Source organism: Silurus meridionalis, chromosome 11 (assembly GCF_014805685.1).
Source record: "Silurus meridionalis isolate SWU-2019-XX chromosome 11, ASM1480568v1, whole genome shotgun sequence".
Taxonomy (NCBI): domain Eukaryota; kingdom Metazoa; phylum Chordata; class Actinopteri; order Siluriformes; family Siluridae; genus Silurus; species Silurus meridionalis.
In genome coordinates this window covers 8,553,473-8,580,659 of record NC_060894.1, presented here as the reverse complement: position 1 = coordinate 8,580,659, position 27,187 = coordinate 8,553,473, and the positions used below count along the sequence as shown (strand labels likewise).

General features: G+C 39.7%; 1 protein-coding gene across 4 annotated transcripts in view; it reads right to left on the bottom strand.

Moving 5' to 3' along the window:
* The window catches only part of pdlim5b (PDZ and LIM domain 5b), a 54,624-nt gene extending 30,964 nt beyond the window's left edge, over positions 1 to 23,660 (bottom strand). For 2 of the 4 annotated variants that reach the window (XM_046860687.1, XM_046860688.1), the window contains exons 1-2: positions 19,415 to 19,610; positions 4,602 to 4,753 (exon numbers count right to left, since the gene is read on the bottom strand). In XM_046860687.1, the coding sequence (XP_046716643.1) occupies positions 4,602 to 4,753; positions 19,415 to 19,513 (251 nt within the window). In that variant the 5' untranslated portion in view covers positions 19,514 to 19,610. Of the gene's footprint in view, positions 1 to 4,601; positions 4,754 to 19,414; positions 19,611 to 19,894; positions 19,963 to 23,541 lie in introns of those variants that run through there. The other 2 variants (XM_046860686.1, XM_046860685.1) reach the window with 2 other exon arrangements.
* Positions 23,661 to 27,187: the final 3,527 nt, after the last annotated feature.

The window sequence follows — 27,187 nt, the reverse complement described above, 5'->3', positions numbered from 1 at the left end:
CACTACCCAGCTATGCTGTGTTTCTTCGTGTGATGCTAGACATTTACGTTATCAACAACATTAATGACATCAGTACAGTATGCAAATGTCTGCTAACACGTGTACGTGAAGCTGAAAGAAATGTCATACGTGCAGATCAAATGCAGCCCAAAAAGAAAAAATTATATGGCTGACAAAAAGACACCGAACCTCAAACAACGTCGGGAATGTCAACTCAGGAACAAACCTTGAAAAAAAAAAAAGAAAATGAAACAGGAAAGGGAAGCTTTTTGTGGTCAGAACGATTGGAAGAATACATGAGTGATCCTGGTGCATTGCTGAATTGACAAAAGCAGGTACAAATTTTGGTTAGGGAGGTGGGAGACATGGGGCTGAGTTTGAGACAGACTAGAGTCTGTTGAACTCATTTCACACAGTTGACAGTATGCGTTAATATTATTTCAACGATTTTAAGTGCCGTGTTCTCAGAAGTGAATAAATTACAAATTCAAAGGGGATTTTTACTATGTTTGGATATGAACCCATAACCCATGCCATAACTGCAAACACTGATGAGAAGTTTGACCAAATGGCCGAGACCTCAGAAAAGTAAGCGATGTGGTTTATTTTCGCGCAGATGTCACATCCTGAAGATCACATGCAACTCTGCCATGCTGCATTTTAATCCGTCATTTATATATATATATATATATATATATATATATATATATATATATATATATATATATATATATATATATATATATATATATAATGACGGATTAAACCGTAAACAGTATATATGTATGTATGTATGTATGTATGTATGTATGTATGTATGTATGTATCTGTGTGTGCTGTTTCCACACGGATGGTTTTAACTGCGGGACACATCAGGGCGGGTTTTGGTGCTTGATTTGAGACTTTGCTCATCATTAAAACATGATTAGTGATTAAACAAATGTTTACTGTTTAAAAATAATTTTTCAGAGTATATTTTATTTTAAATCTGAGTAAAGAAAGGATGTAGTGAATACATGTGTGTTGCGTTGAGGGGTTTTAGTTTCATCTCTACATACATAGATACATACATATGTAAATTTTATGTAACCGCACCCAAAAACCTCCTATACAATGGTGTGCCTCCAACCTTGTGCTAACAGTTTAGGAAAGACCCACATATGAATAGAAAAGTCATGTGTCCCTGTACTTTAGTTCATATAGCGTATATATAAACTCCCATTAAAATAAAGATTTATAGTTACTTGACTTAACACAGTCTCTGTACCGGATGACAGATTTGTATCTCTTCACTTTCGCAGCACTGATGCATGTGAAGCAGATCTGAACGGTGGGAATATAGAAATGTGATTTATAATCGCTTTTATTTTATTCATATGGTATGGCACATTACAAACTCGCACCATGAACTCACAAATGCTCCGTGAACAGACTGTAAAAAAAAAAAAAAAAAAAAATTTCCACATCAAAGCGCACATCAGCCAGTCAGTAGTCAGACACTTTATTAAGGACTTATGAATAATTGTGGTGATAGTCCCCGAGCAGCTGTGTTCTAGACGATTTCTAATGCTTTGCTAAAGCCGCTGAAAAAGGCTCTCTGGGATTTTTGAGCAAACTCGACAACCTTCAAAATGCGATGTTATAATAATAATGTTAATAATAAACCCTGGAAGGGTATTTTATCCCCGGAAAGGTGACTGATATATTCGGTCGATAGCGGGTTAGGATTGATGGTTTTCGCAGGTTGTTTGACAGACGCTCGACAGCTTTGAAAACGCATTAGGAACTTTGATGAGGCATTCCAGAGTTATTGCACCACATTCCTCTTTGTCTCGATTTCCTTCCCAAAAGTCCATAACTGTAGAATATGAGCCTCTGAGTTTTTTCTAAACCCACTTGTCTTCAGCAACAAAGCCAAGGTTATACTTTTTTATTTTTACTTAATCTAATCTTCTGCTGCACAAAAAATAAATAAATAAAATTCATGCTTTTACTACTAATTCATGCTTTTACTACTCGCATTCATTGTGTGATGTCATGATACCAGAACTGTGGTAGTTTTGGAGATGCTCTGACTAAGTCGTCTAGCCGTCACAATTTGTCAAACTCGCTCAAATCTTTACTCTTGCCCATTTTTCATGCTTCTAACACGTGAAGAAAAAATGTTCACTTGCTGCCTAATATATCCCACTCACTAACAGGTGCCATGATGAAGAGGTAATTAGTGTTACTCTCTTTACCAGGCATACTTTTATAATGTCATAATGTTATGCCTGGTCAGTGTATAAAAAGAAAACAAATAAATCTAGGAAAAAGCTTGCATTGCTTTTGAGTGGTTATATGAGCTATCATAGCCGATGCGTCTACTCGGGTCAGTCTGGCCTCTCTCAATTACAAAGTGTTTCCACCAACAAAACTACCGTTCATTGGATATTTATTGATTTCATATCACTTCGCTGTAAACTCTAAAAGCTGCTGTGCGTGAACTTCCCATGAGATCAGCAGATTTGCCCACAAAGCCAGTGTGAGCACAATTCTCATGAGTTTGATGTTCACATTAACTCAAGCTTCTTGGCCTGTATCTGCACTGCTGCCACATGATTGGCTGATTGGATAATGAGCAAATGATCTGTATTGAAAAATCCGAGAGAAAAACGTGTCATAACTTCTCACAGAATGTGAAATTATAACGCTAACTCCAGCGTGGCAGCGATGGCAAATCAAACGACTTTGATGAGCACATCCAAGAACATAAGAGCAGGCTGGAACAAGAGAAAGCACTCAAATCCAAACATCATGATTGCATTACATCCTGCATGCCCGAGGAAGAGGCCCTCAGAGGGAAAGGCATGGCCGAGATCTCTCTGTTAACTAAACAACTCTTTCCACCGCCTGCTGCACAGCCACCATATTCCCACAATTACTGATCTTATCTGTGTTATGGGGAATATTCCTGACACCGACTGACATGCTGAGCCCTGAAATAAACACAGGCTCTAAATTCGGCTCGGCTGATTTAGGCAAAAATTTCCTAACATGATATTTAGACTGGTATATTTCAGATGTACGATTTTGAAACTGCTACAAAAAACTAGATTATTTTAAAAGGTAGAAGAAAAATGAGCTGCTTGCAGACTTTAAGTAAGATGTATCAAAGTATCAAATGATTTTAGGCTGAAAGAGATGTCACAAATGACAGCATGTGTTTCGTCTGGACGCATTTACTGTCAGCGCAAGAATTACTGTCAACCTTGGAAAACGTGTGATGAAAATGTCTTTGGGCTTAAATAGCTTTTCCTTTCACTAAAAATATCATAAGCAATATATATATGCACTGCCCATCCAAAAAAAAAAAAAAAAAAAGTTACCACCTGGATTTAACTAAGCAAATAGATAAAAGCCTCCCATTGGATAATTACTGCATGAATGATTATGTTTCAGCAGGCCACAAGATATTTAACACTAAAAGTTATTTAACTGATGCAGTGAGTATCTTCTCATGTCTTAAACAACCATGTCAGAAGACACATCCTGTGGTCCTGGAAAGATGTTAATCTGTTTAAAAAAGGGTCAAATTATTGGCATGCATCAAGCAAAGAAAACATCTATGGAAACTGCTGAAACTATTGAAATTATGTTAAGAACTGTCTAACGCATCATCAATAACTAGAAGGATAGTGGGGAATCATCATCTTCAAGGAAGAAATGTGGTCGAAAAAAATTCCTGAATGATTGTGTTTGGTGCTCATTTAAAGGTTTGGTGAAATTAAATCGTCAAAAAGCAACAGTAGAATTCACAGCTATTTTTAATAGTGAAAGTAAGAGCATTTCCACACACACAATGCGAAGGGAACTCAAGGGATTGAGAACAAACAGCTGTGTAGCCTTAAGACAACCATTTATAAGTGAGGCTAAATAGAAAAAAGGCTCTATTTGCTAGGGAGCATAAAGATTGAACTCTGGAGCAAAAGAAGAAGGTCATGTGGTCTGATGAGTCCAGATTTGCCCTGTTCCATGGTGATGGGTGCATCGGGGTAAGAAGAGAGGCGGATGAACTGATGCGCCCATCATGCCTGGTGCCTTCTGTACAAGCCTGTGGGGGCAGTGCTATGATCTGAGGTTGCTGCAGTTGGTCAAGCCTCGGTGCAGCAACATTATGTGACCAAAAAATGAGGTCAGATGACTTCCTGAATATACTGAATGACCAGGCTATGGCAAGATTACAATGACAGAATTCATCGGGCTCAAATTGTGAAAGAGTGGGTCAGGGACCATGAGACATCATTTTTACCAGAGTCCAGACCTTAACCCCATTGAGAATCTTTGGGATGTGCTGGAGAAGACTTTGGGCAGCGGTCCGACTCTCCCATCATCAAAACAAGATCTTGGTAAAAAATGACTGCAACTCTGGACAGGAATAAATGTTGTGACATTGCAGAAGCTGCTTATCGAAACTATGTCGTGGTGAATGCGTGCTGTAATCAACGCTAAAGGCGGTCCGACGAACTATAAGTGTGTGAGACTTTTTTTTTGGGACGGCAGTATTTGTGTGGGTGCCAATATTTGTAAACCTGATGCTACTCATACGTGCTTTACCGTACCTCTGAATGGTGAGGCTTAAGTTGCCCGTGCAGGCTTTGATTTTGTTCTGAGCCTCCAGGTGAGTCATGGTGTCGGTTGCGATGCCGTCGATGGACAGCACGACGTCTCCGACGCTGATCTTTGCTTTGGCTGCTTTTCCTCCATCTGTCAGCTGCGCAAGAAAGAAAAGAAAAAAAACACACAAACACACGCAGATGAGTGATGAACAGCAAAGTTGCTGCAGTGTTCCCTTTTGCTCGCTGAAAGGTCAAATGAACTTAAGAAGCGAGGAATAAATCAGACAAGTCATTTGTCAAAGCTGTATAAGCACACAGATTTCAAGAGACCACACTTGTGGGGGTTTTTTGTTTTGTATTTTTTTTACATCAATCAGTCATTGGTTTGCTTAAAAATAGTTTGAAATAACACTGCAGTAGTCCTTTCCATTTGGACGCCATAATAGTGGTCTCTTTGAGGTACTGTATGAACAAAAACATGTAATAGTATTGAAATAATTACATGGTAGGACGCAAAAACGCAGTCAACCCATGAGTGATGTTGGATTGCCGTTTTTTCCCCTCTTAGACCAAACAACTGTACACATGACCCCAAATACCAACGCCACCTTGCCTACAGTGCTGTGAGACAATCATATGTGTGCAGTGATTGTGTGCAAGATGAGTTATTACTCTGTGGAAGAGAAGAATTATGCCTGGAATTTATTAGGGTGTATAATTTTTCTGTACATCTCACTGCTCAGAGCTTCAGCATGCTACAAATTAGATCTGACACCTACAACTACATTTCAGTGGAGAAGATAAACTTTAGACTCGTTAGCTTGGGAACACTTGCTACCACGAGAGGGTTGCACACATCTAAACTGCAGTCATTTATAGTTCGTCCAAGGGGGGGGTTCAGCAATTATGGCAACACCATTTATTAGCATCATTATTATAATTATTAGTGTTGGATGTGCAGGTTTATTAAGATTGCCACAAATAATGACCTGTATTAGGTAAATATGGGTGTTCATGGACTCTTATTCCAAGCCCTAAACCTTGCTCCAAGAAGCTCCGTGTATATCCTGTCCACTCAGAAATCCATCTAAGCAAAGCTACGATTCTGAAACGTATCCAGGTACAACCCACCATGAGTGAGGAAAAGGTGTTTTTTTTAAATAGTCCATTCCATCAAAGTGTGCTTACATAACCCACTGTTATCAAACCATTGCTATGATAAGAGTTCTGTTCTGTTAAGGACTGTCCCAAGTTCTTTGCTTATTAGTTTACATCAAAATCAACATTTACTTGGAATTGACTTTAGAAAACAAATGTGTCAGCATTTGAAATTTCACATTTACAATGAGTTTTGTTAGCTGCTATAAAAACCAAGCCTAGTTGGGAAAATAAGGAAAAGAATGAAAAATCAATAACCTGTTTTTGTAGGCCATACATCATTTCACTCGTATACCGTACAAGGGGAAAAAAAATAAATAAAAGCTTTGGACTGCTTGGCGAAGAACGAGGGATTTCTCAACAGCAGCATTGTTGTGAGTAATTATTACAAAGAAAGGCACTTCAATTATTTGTGTACTTTGGATCCTGGCCATGAAACAGTCAAACCAAAATGGTGAAGTAAAGCATTTTCCAGGGGGTCGAGAAAGCATGAACACACCTGTATCTTGGGAGGCAATGCCAAGAAATAGGCTTCCAAAAATAAAAATAAATAAATAAATAAATGCACTGAAACTGAACTGAGCGAGAACAAAAAATTGTGAGTGTTTTGTAAGGTAAAGAATGAAAAGCACTAGGAATAAAAACAACGCGGCTGTTGCGTGATGTCTAGATCCACTGTATGGCATGTTCTCAGACAGCAGCTCTAATGCTTGTACTTCAAACGCTCTCCCGGTCAAACTCAGATCACAAATCGGTACTGTGGGGTCTAAGACGGTGGACTGGATCGTGTCGATGTGCCTGGACAGGAAGAGTTCTGTTGAAACCGTGACACCAGGTCGACTCAGCCCCAGGTGTTCCCTTGAGGCGTTGCGCAAGCATCCGTACAGCTTGTAAATCGATCGCGGTTGCTTTTCATTCGACACCTTGTACAGCGAGGTGCAGTGCAGCGCCTGTATGTGTTCACGTTTCAACTCTGTAAAATGAGCACGATACCGATGAAGAAAGCTGGAAATATTGGTTTTTGGTTCTTGAGCCACTTTAACAGGTCTTAGATTGTATATTCATTTTAAAACAATTGTCAGGATTTAATAATGCAATCAATTCAAATGCAAAAAGAACACAAACTCTATCTTGACTATCTTTTATTTTTTTCACTCACCAAATTGGATATAAATGAGACACAGGAAGCTTTCGGCTGCTAGGCAGCAAAATACAGTAGAGCTTAAGGGAATAAAGGAAGGACTATAGAAGAAGCTCAACTACAGTGACCTGTTTTCAACTGTAGAGGGGAAAAAAAGTGAAAGAGGAAGCAGACAGGAAAAAGTGTTATTGTTGCAGCGCTTCTGCAAAAGTGCTTCCACTTTTTGTTTCATTTTTATGCGGTTTGGAAGGACCCAATTACTTTGACGCAGTTTAGAAACACACAATGCAGTCATCAGAGCTGAAGTCACTGAGTGACAGAACTGCGGTCTGCCTTGTAGGCTTAACTGGGCACTAAAAAGAGAGCAGAGGGAGGTGGAGCTGAAGCTGCTGATAAAAGTAGCCACCCTGAGCCTTAGTGGTGCCGGTGGACAGCTTTATTTATAGCACGTGGTTATCGGGATCCGTTCGCTCGCCAGGAACGCATTACGGTTTGCTCTGCACGACGCGGGTCAATGAGAGGGTCAATTGGAGGAGGGCAAGGTTCATAAGAAGGCACTCAGCAGGAAGTACAACTCCAAGCTGTGAAATGCCTTGTCTATTTTTTTTTCCAACATTTCTCCCTAGACGCCATCGAGTCAGAAAAAAAAGGTTTGAAGAAGCTTCTGATTCTTGAACATGACGCTTCCAGCCGTGTGATGCAGCACTTGCTCACTAGACTTTTGCCCAGAAGCCATGAGTCATAAGTATAACTATGACTACATGACTACAAGGGTGGAGCAGGTGCGAACAGACCCCAGAGACCCTACGGCAAAAAGGTCTATTCACAAGGTCAGGGGAAATAGTTGAACCCTCCTACGGATGGAAAAAAAACACATGCACAGGCATGCATACGCACAGTCATGATTCCCATGAGTCTTGTTTTTATACATACTATCTACCTCTGCCTTGCCTCGCATAATATAAACCTTCATGTGTACGAAATTAAACGGCACGTGTTCCCTTACAGACCTATTACATAATTTTAACAATCCCGACCCCTTCAATTAGCACTTTAACTAGATGTAACAAGACATATTTCAAGCAAGCGCTCATATAAAGTGCATTAAACGTTCAACCCAGTCCAAGCAATCAAATGTTCCATTTTAGAATCCGGGATTGTGCGTCTTCTCTCGTTATTTTCGGTGCGTAAACGTTTTAACGCCACTGTGTTTCGCATTAAACGAAAGTGAGAAGACAAACATTCTTTGACTTGGTATAAAAGCGGCCAAAACAATTCTTGTTACTTGTGTTTGGCAGCTGGAAATGGATGAGATACTTCCCCCCCTCTTTTCCACTCTGTTGACACTGACCGCGGTGTATAAACCGTGCCATCTGCGAAAGCTTCTTGCAACATCACCCACACCTCTAATCACGAAACAGGACTGGATCATGTGCCACGTCGCAGCACTGAGCACAATGTTACAAATCCTTATCGCCAATCAGGACACCCGGGACCTAAACAACAACCTCTTAAAACGCAGCACTCAGCAAAACATTTTCGAAGAAATCTGCACACAAACACTGTGCGTATAATTCCCATTTATTTACATAATATTACTACTCTAAGGGGACTGTGGGAAAACTCTACTACACTAACATTATAACACCATATAAGGTTGAAAAAAGGGAAAAAAAACAACAAATAAAAATTTTTGCCGCACCAACTGAGCTCTGAGTAAAACTCACTATAATCCACGTTGTATTTGGTTTCAATCACCACAAAATGTGTGGCAAACCTCAGCCAATCTGTTTAGAAGAAATGGAGGGTTTGATATATTTAAACGCTTTTCTGACCACAAGCTTCAGAATGTTGCGAGAAGTCCAGCGCGTTCATCCTTTTCAGAGCAGGATACGGTCATTGTTCTTGTTTAAACATTATTAACAACTCTTGTTTGAAAGAATGTTTGGTGAGTAAACAGGGATAGAGTCTCTAATGTTTGGTCATGGTTTACAGGAAACGGTCCGTAGATAACTTCAACTGATCTTTTGCTTTACCAATGAGAGCTCAAACGAGAGCTAGAATCCTAACAACGCCATAGCCATCAATAGTCATGGGCCAGGGAAGAGATTCTGTCCAGGCTCTCTAGCAAACCGTAGCCAGAGTTGAGCTCATGTGGAAGAGAGCTGTTGTAATTCTGCCCTGTGACACATAATGAGCAGCAATTTTAAAAAATAGGATACAGTAGGCCAGCTTCACAGTTTTTAGAAGAACAACGTGTCAGCCTTCCTCACCCCCACATTTGCTGTTGTACATATGATTGGCAGATTTTTTGAATGATTTAAATTGAAAAAAGAACCAAATTGATCTTGGCTTGCAGGTCTAATTAACTGGTCACCTTTCACGTGTAGTCCCAGACCAGCTGTTTTGGTCTGTACCCAAGTGCTAAGGTCAAACAAATGGAATATACTCCAGCATTTGTCAAACGGTTCCAAAATGGACTGGAGCCAGTAGTTTCCTCATGCCGCTTCTTATATTCACTGTTAACTATGATCAAACCCACAAAAAATGGGCCAAACTTCCTATTATCAAACTCCCCAAACCCCTAAAAGCCAAACATATTCATCCCACTTAAATGCTTGTTGCTCACACGTTTGATGTTCGAACATAATGGGAACGCCTTGTACATTTCAGCTGCCACGTGTGCGCCGTCACCACTATCAGTCATGTACAGGCAGATGTCAGATCTTCCAAAAAGCACCTGTAAATCCTCAGGGCTTAACAGTATGATTTAGAGGTGTGTCTGGGACTGTTTTCGAATTTCAAATCACAAAATGATGGCACCAATTCTGACACGGAGCGTTCCTTTTCTTAAATCACAAGACGGAAAATAACCTCAAAATGACTGAAACATGATAACTGCTAAGGCAACATCATTTTGTCAAGAGCAGGAATGTGTTTATTTGCGTAAGCAGAAACGAAGCGTCTAAGGGTTTTTCCCATAAGGCCATTCACATGATGCGTGGGTCATGGCTGGATATTCTCTGAACGGCGGATTTCTGGAATCGCATTTTTTTTATAGCGACTAGGCACAGAAAGGCTGATTGTGAAAGTGCTCTGGTGTGTGCGACTTGCAAACACCATATATGGAGCCAGGATAGTGTCTGAAAGCTGGTTGTCTTTCTGACAGAGACATTGTGTCTTCTTGGACTGAGCACATGTAAGAATGTTGAAAGCAACAGGGTGGTGCTGATATACTCATCATCATCCGAAAATAAAATATTAGGATTCACTTCAGAAAGGCTGCCAGATACTATAAGACTTGTATGCCTGTTTGTTGCACACAATATTTAAAGGTAAATTGGAATAAAAGAAAAATCCTGGCATGGCCTAAAAAAAACGAAAAAAAAATAAATAAAAACACATTTTAGGTCACATAAACCAGCTGTATTCCAGCTGCATCAAGTCAGTGGGTGCTGTAAAAAACACCACAGTGAGTGTTGTTTTTGTGAACAGAACCACCTTAGAAAGTAGAGAAGGCATTTCTCCATACTGGACTTTTGGCATTCATCATTCGAGCCTTCTAGTCACTACCCTCCAGTGATCATTTCAGTGAAACCGGGGAAGCACGTGCATACATCGGCCCCGAGAAACTCTAAAGAAAAGGAACATTTTGAGTCCGCTTCCATGACGACACAAACAAAACAAAGCATTCCACGGTTTGAAGAAAGCCAGCTCAAAAAACACGCCCTGGTGGAGGCAAACCAGTCATTGCCCTCAGAGGCACCGAGGTCAACAACCACCTGATCGCCATGTGGAACTGTGATGGAGCAAAACCACTAAACACTAGTGCGACTGATTGGGTGTACATACATAGGATGCTGTAATCAAAATCGTGTGCGCGAGTGTGTCATTCTTCCAACGTGCTACTTTGCAGCAGATGGCAGTTACTCTGACGTCGGATACGCTTGTGGAAACCGTTTCTATTTTTCCGTCGGCAAAAGGACACATGCGCGCTCGGGTTAACGAGTGCGACTGGAATGCGAATACGTATTGAGAGAAGTACATTTCTAAAATTCCTCCAGGAAGACCAGAAGAAGAAAAAAAACATATTTCCCCTCCTTGTTCTCTCATTAGCACATACTCAAATATAGGCATGCGGCTAGACAAAGCTTTTTAGACTTCAGCATAACGGCTGGTAGTGACAGACAAAACAAACGAAATCAAAATGCTGAAAAAATGCATCCGGAATAAACTGTGACAGTGAGTTATATTTGCATTTATCACTAACATTAAGTGGATTAGTATTTTTGCAAAGTTTTATTGCTTATATACCACATATATAACATATAGCATGTTATGACATCTGTCCTGAAGACTTTCCTATTGGGGAGAAAAACATATTGACTGAATCTCGAGACTCCTTGTTAAGCAGCAACACATTTCACACAGATCATGTGCAGTGTCCACCATATGATATGAATTAGAGCTGAAGTATTGGTCAGAGCTGCTGTTACAGGAAACCAATCAACATCTTCCGAGCGAACGGGACTGACAATTCAAAAGCACTTGTCGTAGATCGTTTTTTACAGCCCTGACATGACGGCATGGACGTTGTTCGGAGCTCGCTCGGAACATCTGTTCTTGACCCCGTCGACAAACGAACTCCAGAGGTCTTCAGTACGTGCCGAATATCCGTTGCCGACATCTCGCCTTTTCTACATAGCGCTGTTTGTCAAATAAACCAAAAAAGTCCTCATTGTGCTAAATGGAATATATAAATAAAATTAAAAAAGGAGCAGAAAAGTGATGGATGGGTTTTTACTCGCCAACCTCGCCACACTGCGGATTAAAACCAGATGAACACACTGCTGAAAAGGGGTTTCGCATCAAATTCAAAGTTCTTTGGAACTTGGGGTACTTTCCTTTTTTGCTATGGGAAAACTGCGTTACACTACACAAAGCTGCCATTTTATTACCCGCACCTGCTTTGTACCATTTTATGACCAAACATATAGGTGCATTTTGTTGCTCACTGCAGCCCACCCAAAATCCTGTAGCATCTGATATACTCGTAAATCACTTCCAAACATTCTCTAAAACATTCTTGTTTTCAGGTCACAGAACTCCTCTAACGGACAGTACACTTTTCTGGCCACGAGCTTCAGAACTGTTTCAGAGGTTTCACAGTTTCTGTGAAAAATTGTAAACACTTAAGCTTTTTAAAACAAGATCAAACTTACCATGTCCTGTCTTTTGAAGTTCTTTAAGATGTATGCTTTGCAGAGTAAATAAGATCTTGGTCAATGGGCTATGGAAAAAATATGCCATTGGACAAATTGCCATTGACTGTAGAAAATAGGTGACCCTTGGCTGAACACTCCAAAAGAAATTTCCTTCAGGATGTTAATGTGTTAGTAAGTGTCTTAAGTGTATAAAATCGGGAGGATATAAATACATAAGAATGCAATGCTGGGTTGTACTGGTCTCTAGGATGCCGCGCCAGTCTCCCACCACTATAGTCCATTATTGGCTGTCTGTAATAATCATACACAAATAAACCACTTCAAAATCATCTAATCAACACTGACATTTTTTACAGTTAGCCCGATTGCATCGCCAATCAAAATAAATCATCACTCTGTGCACGCGGCCTGAGCCTTATCACCAGAACGCCACCGATCATAACCTAGTGAAGAAACGCAGGTATGAATCTTTCTCCACTTCTAGAATAAACAGACAGCGTGAACAGAGTTCTCCGGAGAGAGAGAGCGCATCTGAGAACTATTTGAGCGCTCGTCTCACGGTCTATTCGTTATCAGCAGCACTTCTCGGGACAGGCGAATCGTTTCGGCTTTGATAATCAGCATCGGCGTACTTTGGTGTCCGTTCAACGGACCGCGATCCATTTTTTCCGAACTAAAATCAGTCACTTGTCACAGATAGTAAGCCAACTGAACGTCAGAGGAAAATCAAAGTGTTTCAAGAAAGATCTTTTTCTCTCTCCAGCATTTTAAAGGGGAAAATCATTCTGATTCAGTGGCAATCTGGATGCCAGTGAAATCATTTTCCCTTAACTGTATTGCGGGAAGTCGAACTTTCCAATTTCGTTTGGTAATATTTTTTTGTGTGTGTTTTTGCCACAGGATTACAGTTAAACGGACACAGTCAATGCAATCTGACTAAGTAGAATGCACTTAATATACCTCCCTGTCCTATGTCCTTCGGAAACATTTATTGAAACCGTTTTGACAGGGCAGAATGTAAACGTTTACAGTTGCATTAGTCGTTTTAAATAGTTCCTCAGACTGCAGGAGCTGCCTTACAATCCAGCGGTGAGTGTGAGTGGTCGAGGCTAATGCAGAGCTGGAAATAGCTGGTGCGGTTTTCTCCTCGTGTGTGTGTGTAATAATCAACCCCAAAAGTATTTTGCCCTCAAAAAGGCAGTTAGGAATTGTCTCGAAAACATCTGTGCGCTTTAATGTCAAAACCACAGAGCCACATTGGCAATGTGCTGAGATACGTGATCTTTTTCTTATTTCTGCAAAGACGGTTCTGGGTATTTGGAGTTATCCATTAGGCTTAAATGCGCTGCCTGTGCAGACATCATGAGCCCCAAATGACCCATAAAAGCACATATCCATCCATCTAAAAAAGAAAGCACTAAGGTTTGTACAATTATAGGAAATGAATCAACAACTATGTGGGATACAGCGGCAAACAGAAAATGGAGATGTGTTAAAGAATGGCACGGCAATTTTTTTATACGTTTATACTTACATTTTAATAATCTATAATGTTACTAAACATGTCGTCACATGTGTCATGTGCTGGTTACAAAAACTCTACACTTGTTGACAGTGCTGACACAGAAGACTCGTTTCTTTATAAAAATAAATAAATAAATAAATGTAAAAAATGGTATATGATTTGCCTTGCAGTCGGTTCTATTGTCAGTGAAACACATTTGACACCTTTAAGCCAACCAGATTCAAGAATCTGAGAGTGCTGCAGTGTTAACTTCCAAAGGGGAAAAAAAAAACCCAAAAAAACTTAATTGGAATACTTCAGTTTCGCCAAGTCAAAGGAAACTAAAGGCTGATATGACCCAGAAGCCTTTGGAAACCATTTATCACCAAGGTCTCCCTGTTCTTTTTAAATGAACCAAGTTGCATAACGTGGTATTATTGTTCTGAATGGATTTGTTCCACACAATCACTCCAGATACTCCAGTCATGTGAAAAGAGTACGAAAGCATTCCAGCTGAATTAGAGGTGAGGAGAGGAAGAAAAAAGAGAGAGAGAGAGAGCGCACCGGTCAGGGAATAGAGGCTTGAGCTAAAATTAGTGCATATTTGTTCAACGTGGGTTTCAAATATCAAGCTGAAAGAAAGCTAAAGAAATAATAGGCTATAAAAAAAAAAAAAAGAGGGGGCGGGGGGTAGGGGGGGGGAGGGGGGTTCAAAGGACCTACAGATCATCAACCACAAAAGTCCCCCCTGACCCTGAGATGACTCAAAAAAAACCTCTGGGAAACTCTATCCAAGGCCGTGCAAGACCTGGAGTTTTATCTACAGTTATAATGAACGATTCTCACAATGGGCCGTAGCAGGGCTGCGAGAGATAGCGCTATCAAGTGTTTCTGAAAAGGCGGTGACCGTGATTAATGCGATGGAGGGAGACGGCACAAGACACCCGCTTCCTTCCTCTCCTAATCGCCACCAACGCACAGCTGTCGAGCAAGGAAAAAAAAAAAACATGAGTCGTCCTGCCAAAACTGAGCTTCAATATCCAAGCACAATGCGATCTGATTCGGCAGGCTGGTTAGCAACGGTGTGAAACGGTCCTGGACAAAAAGGGCAAGCCCTGACCAGATATAGACTGTTGAAAGATTTGCTACAACATTCATGTGTATTAATCGCATCATACCAAACCCTCTTTGCTGTCAAGATGCCAAAGAAAGCATTGTTGTTTCATTTGCAGCTATTGTGGAATGTAACTGCAATGATGGGAGAAAAGAAATGAATTTGCACCATAATTTGAATTCGCATTCAAATGACAACAAAATGGGTTATAAATGAGCCCATTTTACCGTATCAGCAAACAAGCACTCAATTATGCTAATTATCCTGATTAATTAGCCTTCTAAACCGCTTTGCTGTAATTTGAGAAGCGTTATTTTCTAATTTACACTAATCACCCCTTTTCACCACATTTGCGTACAAGCTCTGGAGACTAATTCTACTGTGTTGTTGAATCAACAAGTGTATAGTGACACAATGGATATTAAACGTCTAAGGGCTTATCAGGGAAAGGTCAGTGGACATCCTGTAACTGTGCAAAAGCAGCGTCATGCAACGAGAGCCTCGAAAATACACCGCGCTCATGAGAATAGTGCGTCTGAACATTCCTGGGCTGACAAAGAGCGTCCTGAAATAGAGCACCGCTGGCGGCGGAGAGCATTTCAGATCGATTCTTAATGGAACTTAAACGATTATGGAAATATTTACGCCGAGGCGATGACCACAGAAGCATGCGCGCATTTGCATACGGGTCTATTCTTGTCAGGGTTGTGAGCTGTTTATCTTGTGCGCTCTTGGTGTCCAAGCTCTGTAATCCTGGAACAAACCTTATGCCAGAAGCAATCAGAACATTCGACGTAATTACAAGAGTTATATAAGAGCAATAATAAATCCAAAGATGAAATTCCTTCCTCATTCATCGCTCATCATCTGCCAATCTTCCCCATACTGTGAACTCTCACAACTGAAACAACATTTCCAGACTTCTGCGCTAGTCATAGCACCTGGCTGTCTTTTTTCCCCATAAAGCTGTCAGGAAGTTCGAGTCTCGCCTCTCGTCCTCTCACTGGTCAGGACACGTCGACTGCGGCCTGCTTCACCCGAGACGTCCAGCAACCTGCCTCAGTCAGTTACTTTATAAACTAAACAGCACTTTCAGGGATCCAGGCCCGGTCTCGTGGACTGCGAAACAAAGAGTGCACTGTGGTGCATGAGCTCGTGGACCAGTGTTTTGCTGTAGCTCCAAGAGCAACAGAGGGCAGCTGTCTGGATCCGCCTCAGACTGCGAGGCTGTCGGTTGCGATGGGATAAGCAACAGTGTGAGCAGAATGGAAGAATACAGAGAAAGGATTTTGCATTTCCAGGGGATGTGAATTTGCTAAATAATTAGCATTTTGGCTAGCCTTATTGAAGGTTATTTTTCTTTTACCCACGACAAACATCATATTAAGCCAAATGTCTGCTTTTTACAAAAAAAACAATATCGATACCATAATAAGCCTTAATAAACTTGTCTGTATGAAAAAAAGAAAACAATATCAGTAAGATATGCACAGGTATCTTGTTTTTAACATTTCCTCCATGGAAGCTGAAAATCTGAGGTTATGTACAGGCTCCTTAGTGATGCAACAGAAAACCGTTGACACTTTTGTTAGAAAAACTGGCAGACAAGAAAGCATAATTTGTCATGGGTTAGAGAGGGGGCATGCTTTCTCTCCTCCTAATCATCAAGGCAGCTATTCATACGGACGTTATTATTTTTTAAATTGACACTACACAACAGTGTAGACTAAGCAAACTTGCAGACGAAGACACATTCTAGAGGTAAATGAGATCTGGGTGTTTCTACTAAATGAATCATTATCTGTTGAAATTATTTTTTATTGCAAGCCACCACCAGATCCCCTGTGGAGAAATTCTACTTTAGTCTATAGTATTATATGTTCTGGCCATGAATTCACTTAGCTGTATGATGTTAGACAGATTTGGGAGTAGACGGAATGAAGTGATTCTTTCCCTGATGACTGTGGCGACACAGAGTGAGTCAGCCGATCACGCAATGACTCGAATGATTACGAAATGACTCTTGAGACAGTGTTGTTGACTTGGGCATATGCTTCACAAGCCGTGGTAGGAAGTGACTACCACACCTGGAGAAAGGCATCTGAAAAATAACCGTATAACCTTTGGTTACCGCTGCGTGCGACTCATATTACTGCAGGAAGGTGGTACTTGAGTCGTATTGCTTTGCAATTGCTGGGGAATTTTGTTTTGCTGTCTTAAACCTCGTCGTGTTGGTTGAACCAGGTAATAAATCACACACCTTATCTCTCTTGTCTCACTTTGGGTAACTTACACTGCCCTTAGGGCCGCACTGAGCCAAAACCACAGCCAGAAGTTAAGTCGGGTTTAAATTATCATCGTATCTCCTTTCCTTTTGTAAAATCTTCTGCAAATCCTAGGGTTGCAAAAATGATCTCTACACTCGCACCAATGTTGATCTTGGTGCTCACATCGATTCATAACGTGTGAAATAGGAATTGGACAAAGATGCTAAATGTCTCAGTGAAATGCTAAATGTTGCATACACCCACAAAGCAGAGACAGAAAGGTGGTTGGCATGGTTTTATGCTTTGCCGTTTTACGAGTGTGAAACTCAGGCATGTGCTTCAGGCCTTAACACATTCAGGGTGTGGCCCCACACAGCCTTCATCCTGGGAACACAGCCGCTTCAAATGCTGACACAAGTCAAGCGCAGTGGGTGCTGCAAAACGGAGTGAGGAAAAGGCCCGAATGGATTGTGTAGTAAAAAAAATTCATTAACGGGAGATTATTTCCTCCGAGCTTTAAGGCTGATTAAACATCACCAGACCAAAGAATTCAGGAGAAGAAACAAAATTTAAAAATGCTATTCAGCAATCTGTTCTTAAAGTTAACAAAAGCGTCTTTCCATCTTACCCCATTTGGGCCTGTCTGGAGTGTATAAATAACTTCCTCTGACAGGAAGCGCCATTATCTTCCATTGAGTTTGGTTCTTGTGCGTCACAATCCTGCTTTTATGGCTCTGTGTGTCCTTGTGCACTCACAGGGTGGGTTTAATTGTGCATAGAGACATGTTATACAGGCACAGTATGGCCGCTCTTACATTAGCACTAACCGCTAACCCATCTGTGAAAGGTGAAATGAGACGGGAGATTGTCTTTTTCTCTAAAAGTGACTAGAAATCAGATACACTGACCAGCCGAGCAGAAAGTGAGTGGCTGTGGTTTGTCCGGAGGAAAAGAGTATCTTTGAAGTCTCTTCCACACACCATCAAAGAGAATTTACGCCTCATCCAATACGCATCCATTCTGCTTTCTCATAAATGTGGTCCAGAAGCCGAGTTGGTATGCTTCCATTGCTGTCCTGACCACCCTGCAGACAGGGAGCTTGTGAAACATCTCAACAGAGCTCCATCTGGGTGGGCTGTCTATGTCCAATGTTCCTTTCATAGAACTCTAAGAACCTGTAGATATTGGAGCAGATATGCCTCCACAAACATCAACATGAAACAAAGTGTTTCTCTCGCCACATTTTTTTTTCTCCCACCTTGTACTTCCACATACAGATGTTTATGTAAGACCTGTCACCCCACATTACAGCCTATTATGTTGAAGAAAAGCAGATCTACACCTTCAGGCAAGACCTGTATCAGCCACATCTGAGTGTGGCTAAGATCTATCCTCCCACGTCTATGCATTTACTCTATCTCTAGCTATTCATCAGCGAGGAGTCCATTCTTTACTGTGAGTGAGCGTGCCAGCAGCTCTGCGTTCTCCTCGGACCAACAAGCACCGGCTGCCGGAGATGTGCTTGGATTTATAGCAGCACCTAGGCTCCTCGCGGTAAACAGAGTTTCCACGTCAGCAAACAGAACATGGCTGATCCTATCGCGTTCCAGTGCTTCCTGCCTCTGCAGACAGATTCGTCTCACATTTTAAAGCTGAAGCCAAGAGCGAGACAGGTTTAGGGCTCCTAATTGAGGAAACCACTTCCAAGAACAGGAAGTTTCCTCCAACGTCTGCGGACTTTAGGTGTAACAGTCAATTGTGGGAGGAACAATGAGCCAGATGAGGCGCGTTTCAAAATAAGCTCCCAAAGTGAGAGGTTCTGGAAACGGTTTCAAGCCAAAATAAATCGATGCCGAGTAAAGAAACCATCAAACATGCTCGCTTTAGACATTTTGACATGCCTTATTTCCTACGAGAGTAAACACCGCGTTGACAATGTCCAGAGAAACAGAGAAACACAAACATAAACATGTTTTCTGCGAAACGTCCCCTGTTGCCACTACAGACCAAAAAAATAATAAATTAATAAAAAAAAAACAGACATATTGAGAACTCTATATTGCAGCAGGAATTTTTTTTTTTATAGTGTTTCCACGTAGCACCTAGGAAATCCCTGAAATTACAAATATACCTTTCCTGAAAACTTGGAGGCTTAAAGCTATTTTTCCAGGATGGTTATGGATGATAAAAATGGAACAAGTGGGGGGTTGATAAAAGAGAAAAAATGAAGAGTGTGAGGTGCGAGAGAGAGCACAATGCTCTTGTACGAGTGTGTGTGTGTCATGTGCTTATAATAAGTATCTCAGTAGCAGCATTAATTAACATTAACTAAACCTGTGGAATAATGACTGAGACCATTATCTGGTGCGAGTTAAAGCTTAAAAGAAGCACATTCCGAGATACTCACTCTGGAGATGGTGAGAGGCATGCTAAAGTCTTTGCCCCCCTGCAGTCTGAAGCCCCAGGGCGAGGGTCCGATCAGGGACACGCTGTAACTGCTGCTCATGGCGGACCGGTGGTTGGGTTGTATGTGTGACTGAAAATAATCAAGCAGTTCCAAACCTGTAAAACAAGAGAAAGGAGTAAGAGAACATTTTAGTCAAATAGAGGCAATTCACCCAAACAGCAACAACAAACATGACATTATGTATTAGAATAAACCTGTCATTTCAACACAGAATGCCTTACACGATTTGACTCAGACTGAAAAAACATGCATATCCCTTCCAAAAATAATGCTTTTCCATTTACTCCTGACTTTTAAATGTCTGAACGTTTCCTAACTGACTGTTACAAAGAGCTTTCACCGAGACTCCTTCCATACCCGTCAACCAAACGAACACCCTGTCTATTGTCAGAACTGCTGCTGGAGAAAATCATCACTCACCAAGCAGGATCGAGAATCCAACAGCACTGTGGTGGAGAGGAAACCAAGACAGTAAACTCCTAACAAATCTAAAATGTCCAAAATACGTTTAAAGTGTGGCAAGACAACTATTTTTTACATTTGCTAGTTTTCATACAAGTATTTTAAAGCAATGGCAGTCTAAAGGTGCAGTTGTGAAAAAGAAACACTTTTAAACTCCAACAGAGTCCAAACATAAACATGCCAGAGGGGAGGATTAGAGAGAAAAGAGAGAAAGATAATTGAGGCCGAGGGGGAGGAGCTTGAAAAGGAATGTTTCCACAACATAATTTTGTTGATTATAGAACTAAAAATGTCCCATTCAATTAGATTTCCAGCCTCAAAATCTCCCCATGCTACCTATGCCTACCTAGGGATCCTGTTTCACGAAAGAACGCAAGGGTCACGGTGTTAAATTATTGTGTCTGTTCTATAAACTATTCAGAAGGCAAGGTGGTAATCTGGAAACATCGGAAAAACGTAAACAAAAAACTGCTAAAAATATTTATCATCTACAAATACGAATATTGCCTAGACAGATGTTCGACTGTTTTCGGTATTCAATCAGGAGATGCGTGTTGAAATTTTTTGAAAGGAGTCTCCGCTGCCAGAGCAAGTCAAAGGTAAAGCTACTCAAAATTGTGTGTGTGCCAACAGCATAAAAAAAAAAAGATCCTATCCAAATATGAAAAAAAAAAAAAAATATGCCAACATATGTCTAATTACACGTTGCTGGTTTTGAGCAGCTGTTTCCCGCCGTTCCAGATGTTCCTCTGTCGAACATGCCTCTGGCTTTATTGTGGCTTCGATGAAAACAAAAGTCAGCATTGATGCATCAGGGTCGCGTCTCTGATAAGGGTCGAAGGTCTGCTAAATCAAGTGACGGCCTTTAAACGAAAAGGCTCTCGTGTATCTGGGTTCAATCGGAGGCTAATCAGGAAGATGTGGCAAACGTACACCTTTTCATCATTAGAAATGTAACGGCATCTATGCTTTCTTGGGTACATCGTGTTCACACTTTGTGGTGCAAAAAAAAAAAAGATTTTGCTCGCTGTGGTTTCTTTCGTCACTCTTCTTCCTGTAAGTGTTGAGACGTGCTAAAGTAGCTTTGTCCTAAAAAACAAGCCGAGCCTCTTAAAACCCACTGAATAAAAGTTTTTTAGGACGTGCACATAACCAGCATTAGAAAACAAACTTTCAGCAAATGACTAATGATAGAAACTGCTTTGTCTTATGTTGATCTTATTTAGATTAGAAAAACTGCTGCTCTGACAGCTACTCGACTGAGATGCTGGGATGATTAGCAGCTAAAACCCTGGGGAACGCTCGACTGAACTCACGAGTAATTAAAGGACAGAATAACTAAGTGGCTTACTGTAGTCCCACAATGAGAGATATGCTGTAACATGACCTGAGGCTTTATCTATGGAATGAAGCTTTTACGCTGAATGGCTTAAAGGAAGGATTTGCCAAACACACACGAAGGACGGTGCTTTCTACTCTCTTCTGCATACACGAGCTGACACGCAAACATGATTGGTTAGTGCCGCTATACCACAATGTTAATAAAAAAACAAACATAAAAAACACCTTGGCTATGCTTCACAGACCACTGCATGTCCTTTGTTCAATTTCTAAGAACCATGGACTTTAACAAGGAAACAAAAATGTATAGTAAGAATGGATTAATTTGAGGTTTTATATGCTGTTCAGGTAACTTAATCTCTGGTTATCTTCTGTGCACAAGCAATTCTTATACTGAGATTGAGAACAAATTCCAACACCAAAACAAATCTCAAAAACTGTCTTCCTCCTATCAGCATCTTCTCTGGTGTGACAAAGGGCAGAGGGAAGCGGCTTGGCCTGAAATAGATGACTTTATGTGTCTGTCACCATGGCCATAACTGACGTACAGCTGTGTGAAAGCTAAAAGGCACACTCGGCGTTCCAAATCAAGGCTAGTAGAGAGTAAACTCGCTGCCAAAGGCTCCCTGCAGAAAGCTGGAGCTTAGTAAAGCTGAGCTCACCAACAATGACCACATATCTCTGAGGGGGGATTGGAACTGGTGCACTAATCTCAATAATAACTAACCCCCTGTGTGCAAAACAAGCCAAAAAGATAATAATTATATATCAAAAACATTTCATTGTGTGTTAATGCTGGCAAAAACATTTGTGTATAACTAGAATGAGGTGTAAAGTGACTGGAGCTGGACTTTCGGTCACGCGTGTCACCGTTTAATATTTACCTGGTCATGTTTCGAGCTGAGCACACATTAACACACACACACACACACACACACACACACACACACACACACACACACACACACACACACAGCCTTAGCACAAAGCTATCGTGTTGATATGCTCTGCTGAATGAAATGTTTTATGACAGGGATTTTCCAAACAGCATGGTATCAGCAAAAAGTGTGACCATCTTCCTTCAACAGTTGTGTACTTGAAATGTATTCAGCCTTTATACCTAAATTCAAGCTCCATGACCTAGACATGACCAGTATCTTTGTAGGTCTCTTGTAGGTCTCACTATCTTTCAAGGTGTCATAGAGCAATGATCCTGCTTTTTTCCCTCAGTCAATTTAGTCAGTAATGGTGAGGACAATTTCTTCAGGCCGAGCAAGATCTTTACAAACTCCTGTTCCTCTTGCACCACAAATCGTGTAAGGCATTCTGTGTTGAAATTTCTGACTCCTCAGCTAAAACACATCTGCAGTCTCACCTGCCTGCCTCATGCTAGACCTCATAAAGCTTTAATAGGTTTGGGACATGGACTGGAGGTAGATGGAACAACACCTGGTGTACACCAAGCATGCAAGTATCCAGTCATTACACACACACACACACACACACACACACACACACACACACAAACAGCTGGACAAAAATAAGTGCGCCTAAGTAATTTAATCACAAGAAATTAAGTCAAAATTACGTCTCAAATTGAGATTTAAGCTGTTTAGGGACATTTCATATTCTATTTAAAACTCAAAGACTGCATGAACTGCACCCTTTTCCAATCTCTACATCATCTACTACTATGTACTACTTCTAGAATAAATAAAAAAAAAATGGGTTGGCAAGAATATTTAAAATAAAAGTGAATAATTTATTTTTTCTTTTTCTTCTTTCCTTCTATTTCCTTGTGAGTCCTGTAAGGTTTAGGACAGTTAATTCCTCTCACTTCCCTGAAAGCTGACACATGAGCATGAACTTCCTCAAATGCAATAAACTTGTTGTAATCACTGATTTGTCTTACACACTGCCATGTAGACGTACAGGATATATTTTCAGCCTTATAACGGAGTTTAATTATTATTTTGTAAACATCTGTCAGCCATGAAGCTGGAGGACTGAAACAGAAACCAGCTCAGACTTATAAACAAGTTCCCACATGGCCAATTGCACCCCTGTAAATGTACACAAATTGAAAGCAGAAAGAGTTACTGTATGTTTTATAAATATAATATGCTGGCAGCGATACGGCTAATGTAATAAAACAATATATCTTTCACTTTTTCCTTAAAGTTTTAGCGGTTGCATTAGTATCCCTCCATTCTCTCTCTCTCTCTCTCTCTCTCTCTCGCTCTCTCTCTCGGTCTCAATCCTACCTGCAAACAGGAGAAAGCAGCAGCAGCCTCCGCTCGCGCACTCGCCTGTAACTGAAAGCGTTGAGTCTCGCTTCCCTTCGCTTCACTGCTTCACAACACGGCCACGATTTGGACTTCCGCCTCTTCGTTCTCAAATCTGATTGGCTGGCTGAGATGTGAGGGCGGGCCCTCCTGTCTTTTCACGGTCAATTAAAAGTTTCTCTCCTCTGCACTATAGTGTTGACATATATATATGTTTGTTATAATAGATAAATATATATATATATATATATATATATATATATATATATATATATATATATATATATATATATATATGTTTGTTATAATGTTCCATCAATAGATAGATAGATAGATAGATAGATAGATAGATAGATAGATAGATAGATAGATAGATAGATAGATAGATAGATAGATGAAACCTTATCATTAAATACAATATAAACTAAATATAAATGAACACGTTTTATCATATATATAAGTTTCATCTATCTATCTATCTATCTATCTATCTATCTATCTATCTATCTATCTATCTATCTATCTATTTATGGAACATTATAAAATAAATAAACAATAAAAATTTTTAATAAACTGAAAAAAAAAAAAATGCTTTTAAGTGCCAATTTTGTTAAATCCTTTTTATGGTTTCTTAATAAACGCAGACACAATATATCAGGAATAAAGCACACACGAGGAAATATGAATAATAAAAAGACTTAGTAGTACTGGAATATAGTTCAATTCAAAGCAGCTTTACAGAGATAAAGACGTTATAAAATGTATGTTTGTGGTTATAAGTTCACCCTATTGAGTGAACCAGTGGTGCAGCATAAGCTATTTTACAAGTCTGTTTATATTAATATAGAGTCCAAATCCATCCTCATAGTCGTTGAGTTGCTCAGTAACTTCATGGATCTTTAGGCTGGTCATGATGACCTGTCTTCAGCTGCACAAAGTGGTCTCCAGTTAAAGAGGTAGGGAATCAGGATGGATCAGGTGGATCTGAAAAGAGGAAAGAGACATGATCGTTGACCACTGGTACCTCAGAAGCATGTTTAACTCAACAGAGAGGTATGTAGAAAAGACAAGTAGAAGAGATGACCGAGAGAGAGAAATTATTTTTAAGATCTCTATTGTTACATACAAGTTAAAGAAATTGTACAGTGTAATCAGGGAGCAAATAGGAACTCTGGCAAGACTAGCTAGAGGTTGAGAGATCTCTGGGTTAAGAGACACACCACCCGCCATTATTGTTTAATAATTGTATCATGTCTACATCATCTTTTTGAGTTTGGTTCCTCTCAAGGTTTCTTCCTTATAACATCTAAGGAAGTATTTTTTGCCACAGTTGGCATGGCTGCTCATCAGGGATAAATACACATTGTTCACCTTAACTGTTCAAATCTGTAAAGCTGCTTTGAGACAATGTCTGTTGTAAAAAGTGCTATAGAAATAAACTTGACTTGACTTGACTTGACTTGACTTGACTTGACTTGACCAACAATCCTATGTATCCTTGTATATACACCTTCTCTCACATATATTTTTATATATATTATATTTTTTATAGTTTACATTTTATTTATCTACATTCTTTTTTTTCATATTTAATTTTTCTCCTCATTCTATTCGCTCATGCCGGACCGTCGTAAAACGCATTTTACTGCATGTCGTACTCTGTATGTATGTTTGTGTGACAATGTGATTTGATTTGATTTGATTTGATCCTGAGTGAATGCGTAAGAATGAGGGGACTACAGCATCCAAACATCCCAGTTTACAAAACACTATATACATGATCCCTCCACATCTGCTCCTTTAACAAAAAAATAATTACTAACTAACTATAGTATTTAACTCTTAGATATAATAGTGCAACAGTAATGAGGCTGTCACAACATGATAAAAACAGTTTGGATTTAATCCCCTGCTCTTGTAAAGACCTCTGGGTTTTATTCTTTCAGGGCTTTTAACATATCTGTTTAAATCATGTGAAAGTGTTTATTCACCTTGGTTAAGTAAATTCAGTGAGCTTCTTTCCATTTATGGGTTCAATTATAAACAGTCACTGACTCATCAAAAGCACTGAAAAAAAAGCTTTCTTCCTGAGTCTTCGGTCTCTTCTGTGACTTCTTCCATAAATGTTAACAAAAATGTCCACACAGAAAGCTACTGTTACAGAAAATTAAGCAACACCTCTAGCTGTTACCCAATGCTGTGGTATAAGAATTAATAGCCTACATACTTTGTTAATCAAAAAGGAGACATGCGCTCTTCAGTTTTCAATAGCGAAACCTAATATGATCCTTAATTCAAAGAAAAAATCCTTTTATTATTGTATTAACACAAGTAACAATGAAGCTCAAGCACTGTGCCATCTATACAACCCCTCTTAATATATAAAGTGCATGAACAAGCAAGCAAAAGTCTCATACAAAAAACTTCTCATACACAAGAATTAAGTCACATTTAAAGAATTAAATCAGTCAGTTGTAGAAATGATGTATTAGCTGACTTGACTGGATTGTGGGTAGATTTTTCTAAAAGTGCTCCAAGGAAGGAAACGTTAAAAGAAAATTGATTTACAGCACAGAAGACGCAAATAGAAATGGTCAAGGCTTCAAACATTGTTAGATGTGAACTCAATACCTTAAATACCTCAAATAGAAATGCTTTTAATATATATATATATATATATATATATATATATATATATATATATATATATATATATATATATACATACACATTAGCAGTAATAGAGAAAGTAGTAATTAATAAAAGAACAATTATAACTGGGATAAAAAGTAGATAAACACCAAAGACTGCAAATTATTCTTAAGTTTGTATTTATTTCACTGGTTTATGCTTCAGAGTTAGCTCAGATTTTGGTCATATGCCTAAAGTTGTAAATGTTAAATCGCCTTAACCATGTCTAATAGAACCAGACTTTTCTCATAAAAAAAGAGTCAAAGAGTAAAGTCACAGCAAAGACTATGATAAGGACAAAAAAACTGACTGGACAATGGCGTAATCGTAGCTTATTTATGAGAGTAATATTTTCCTTGCAGTATGCTCGCCCATCATCCACACCATTTGCAAAATTGAACTAGATTCATAGACTTAAAAAGCAGTAGTACATTTTCTCTGCAGATCTTTGCTGATATGTATCGTTGCCTCGCTAAAAGAGATGGATAACAGATGTGTCACAAACCACAACCCAAACCATGATTTAAAATAGACCTGGTTGCGATGAGAAGAACAGGTAATTAATCACCTCAACACTTAACAGCTCAGCAAATGAAAACACGCCTAAATAAACACACACAAATACACATACACATAGTGATGAGGGTGTTTCTATGCTCTCTTAAAAAGGAGGTGCACTTCCCATACAAATGAACATAATGTAAGTCTAGTAAAAGAGATTGAGAAAACTGAGGCCGTCATGTCAGTAAACAAACTACAGCTATGAGTGGAAGAAATAATAGGTCTTTTTGCATGCAACATGTGAAGCAACAAATACCTGAAGTATTTGCCTAATTTTCCTAAACTGCACATCTTAAGTGCTTTATTTTTTTATTTTTGTACTATTTAGTTTTAACAGATGCAGCTTTTTCATTTGACAAAGAAAGCAGCAAAT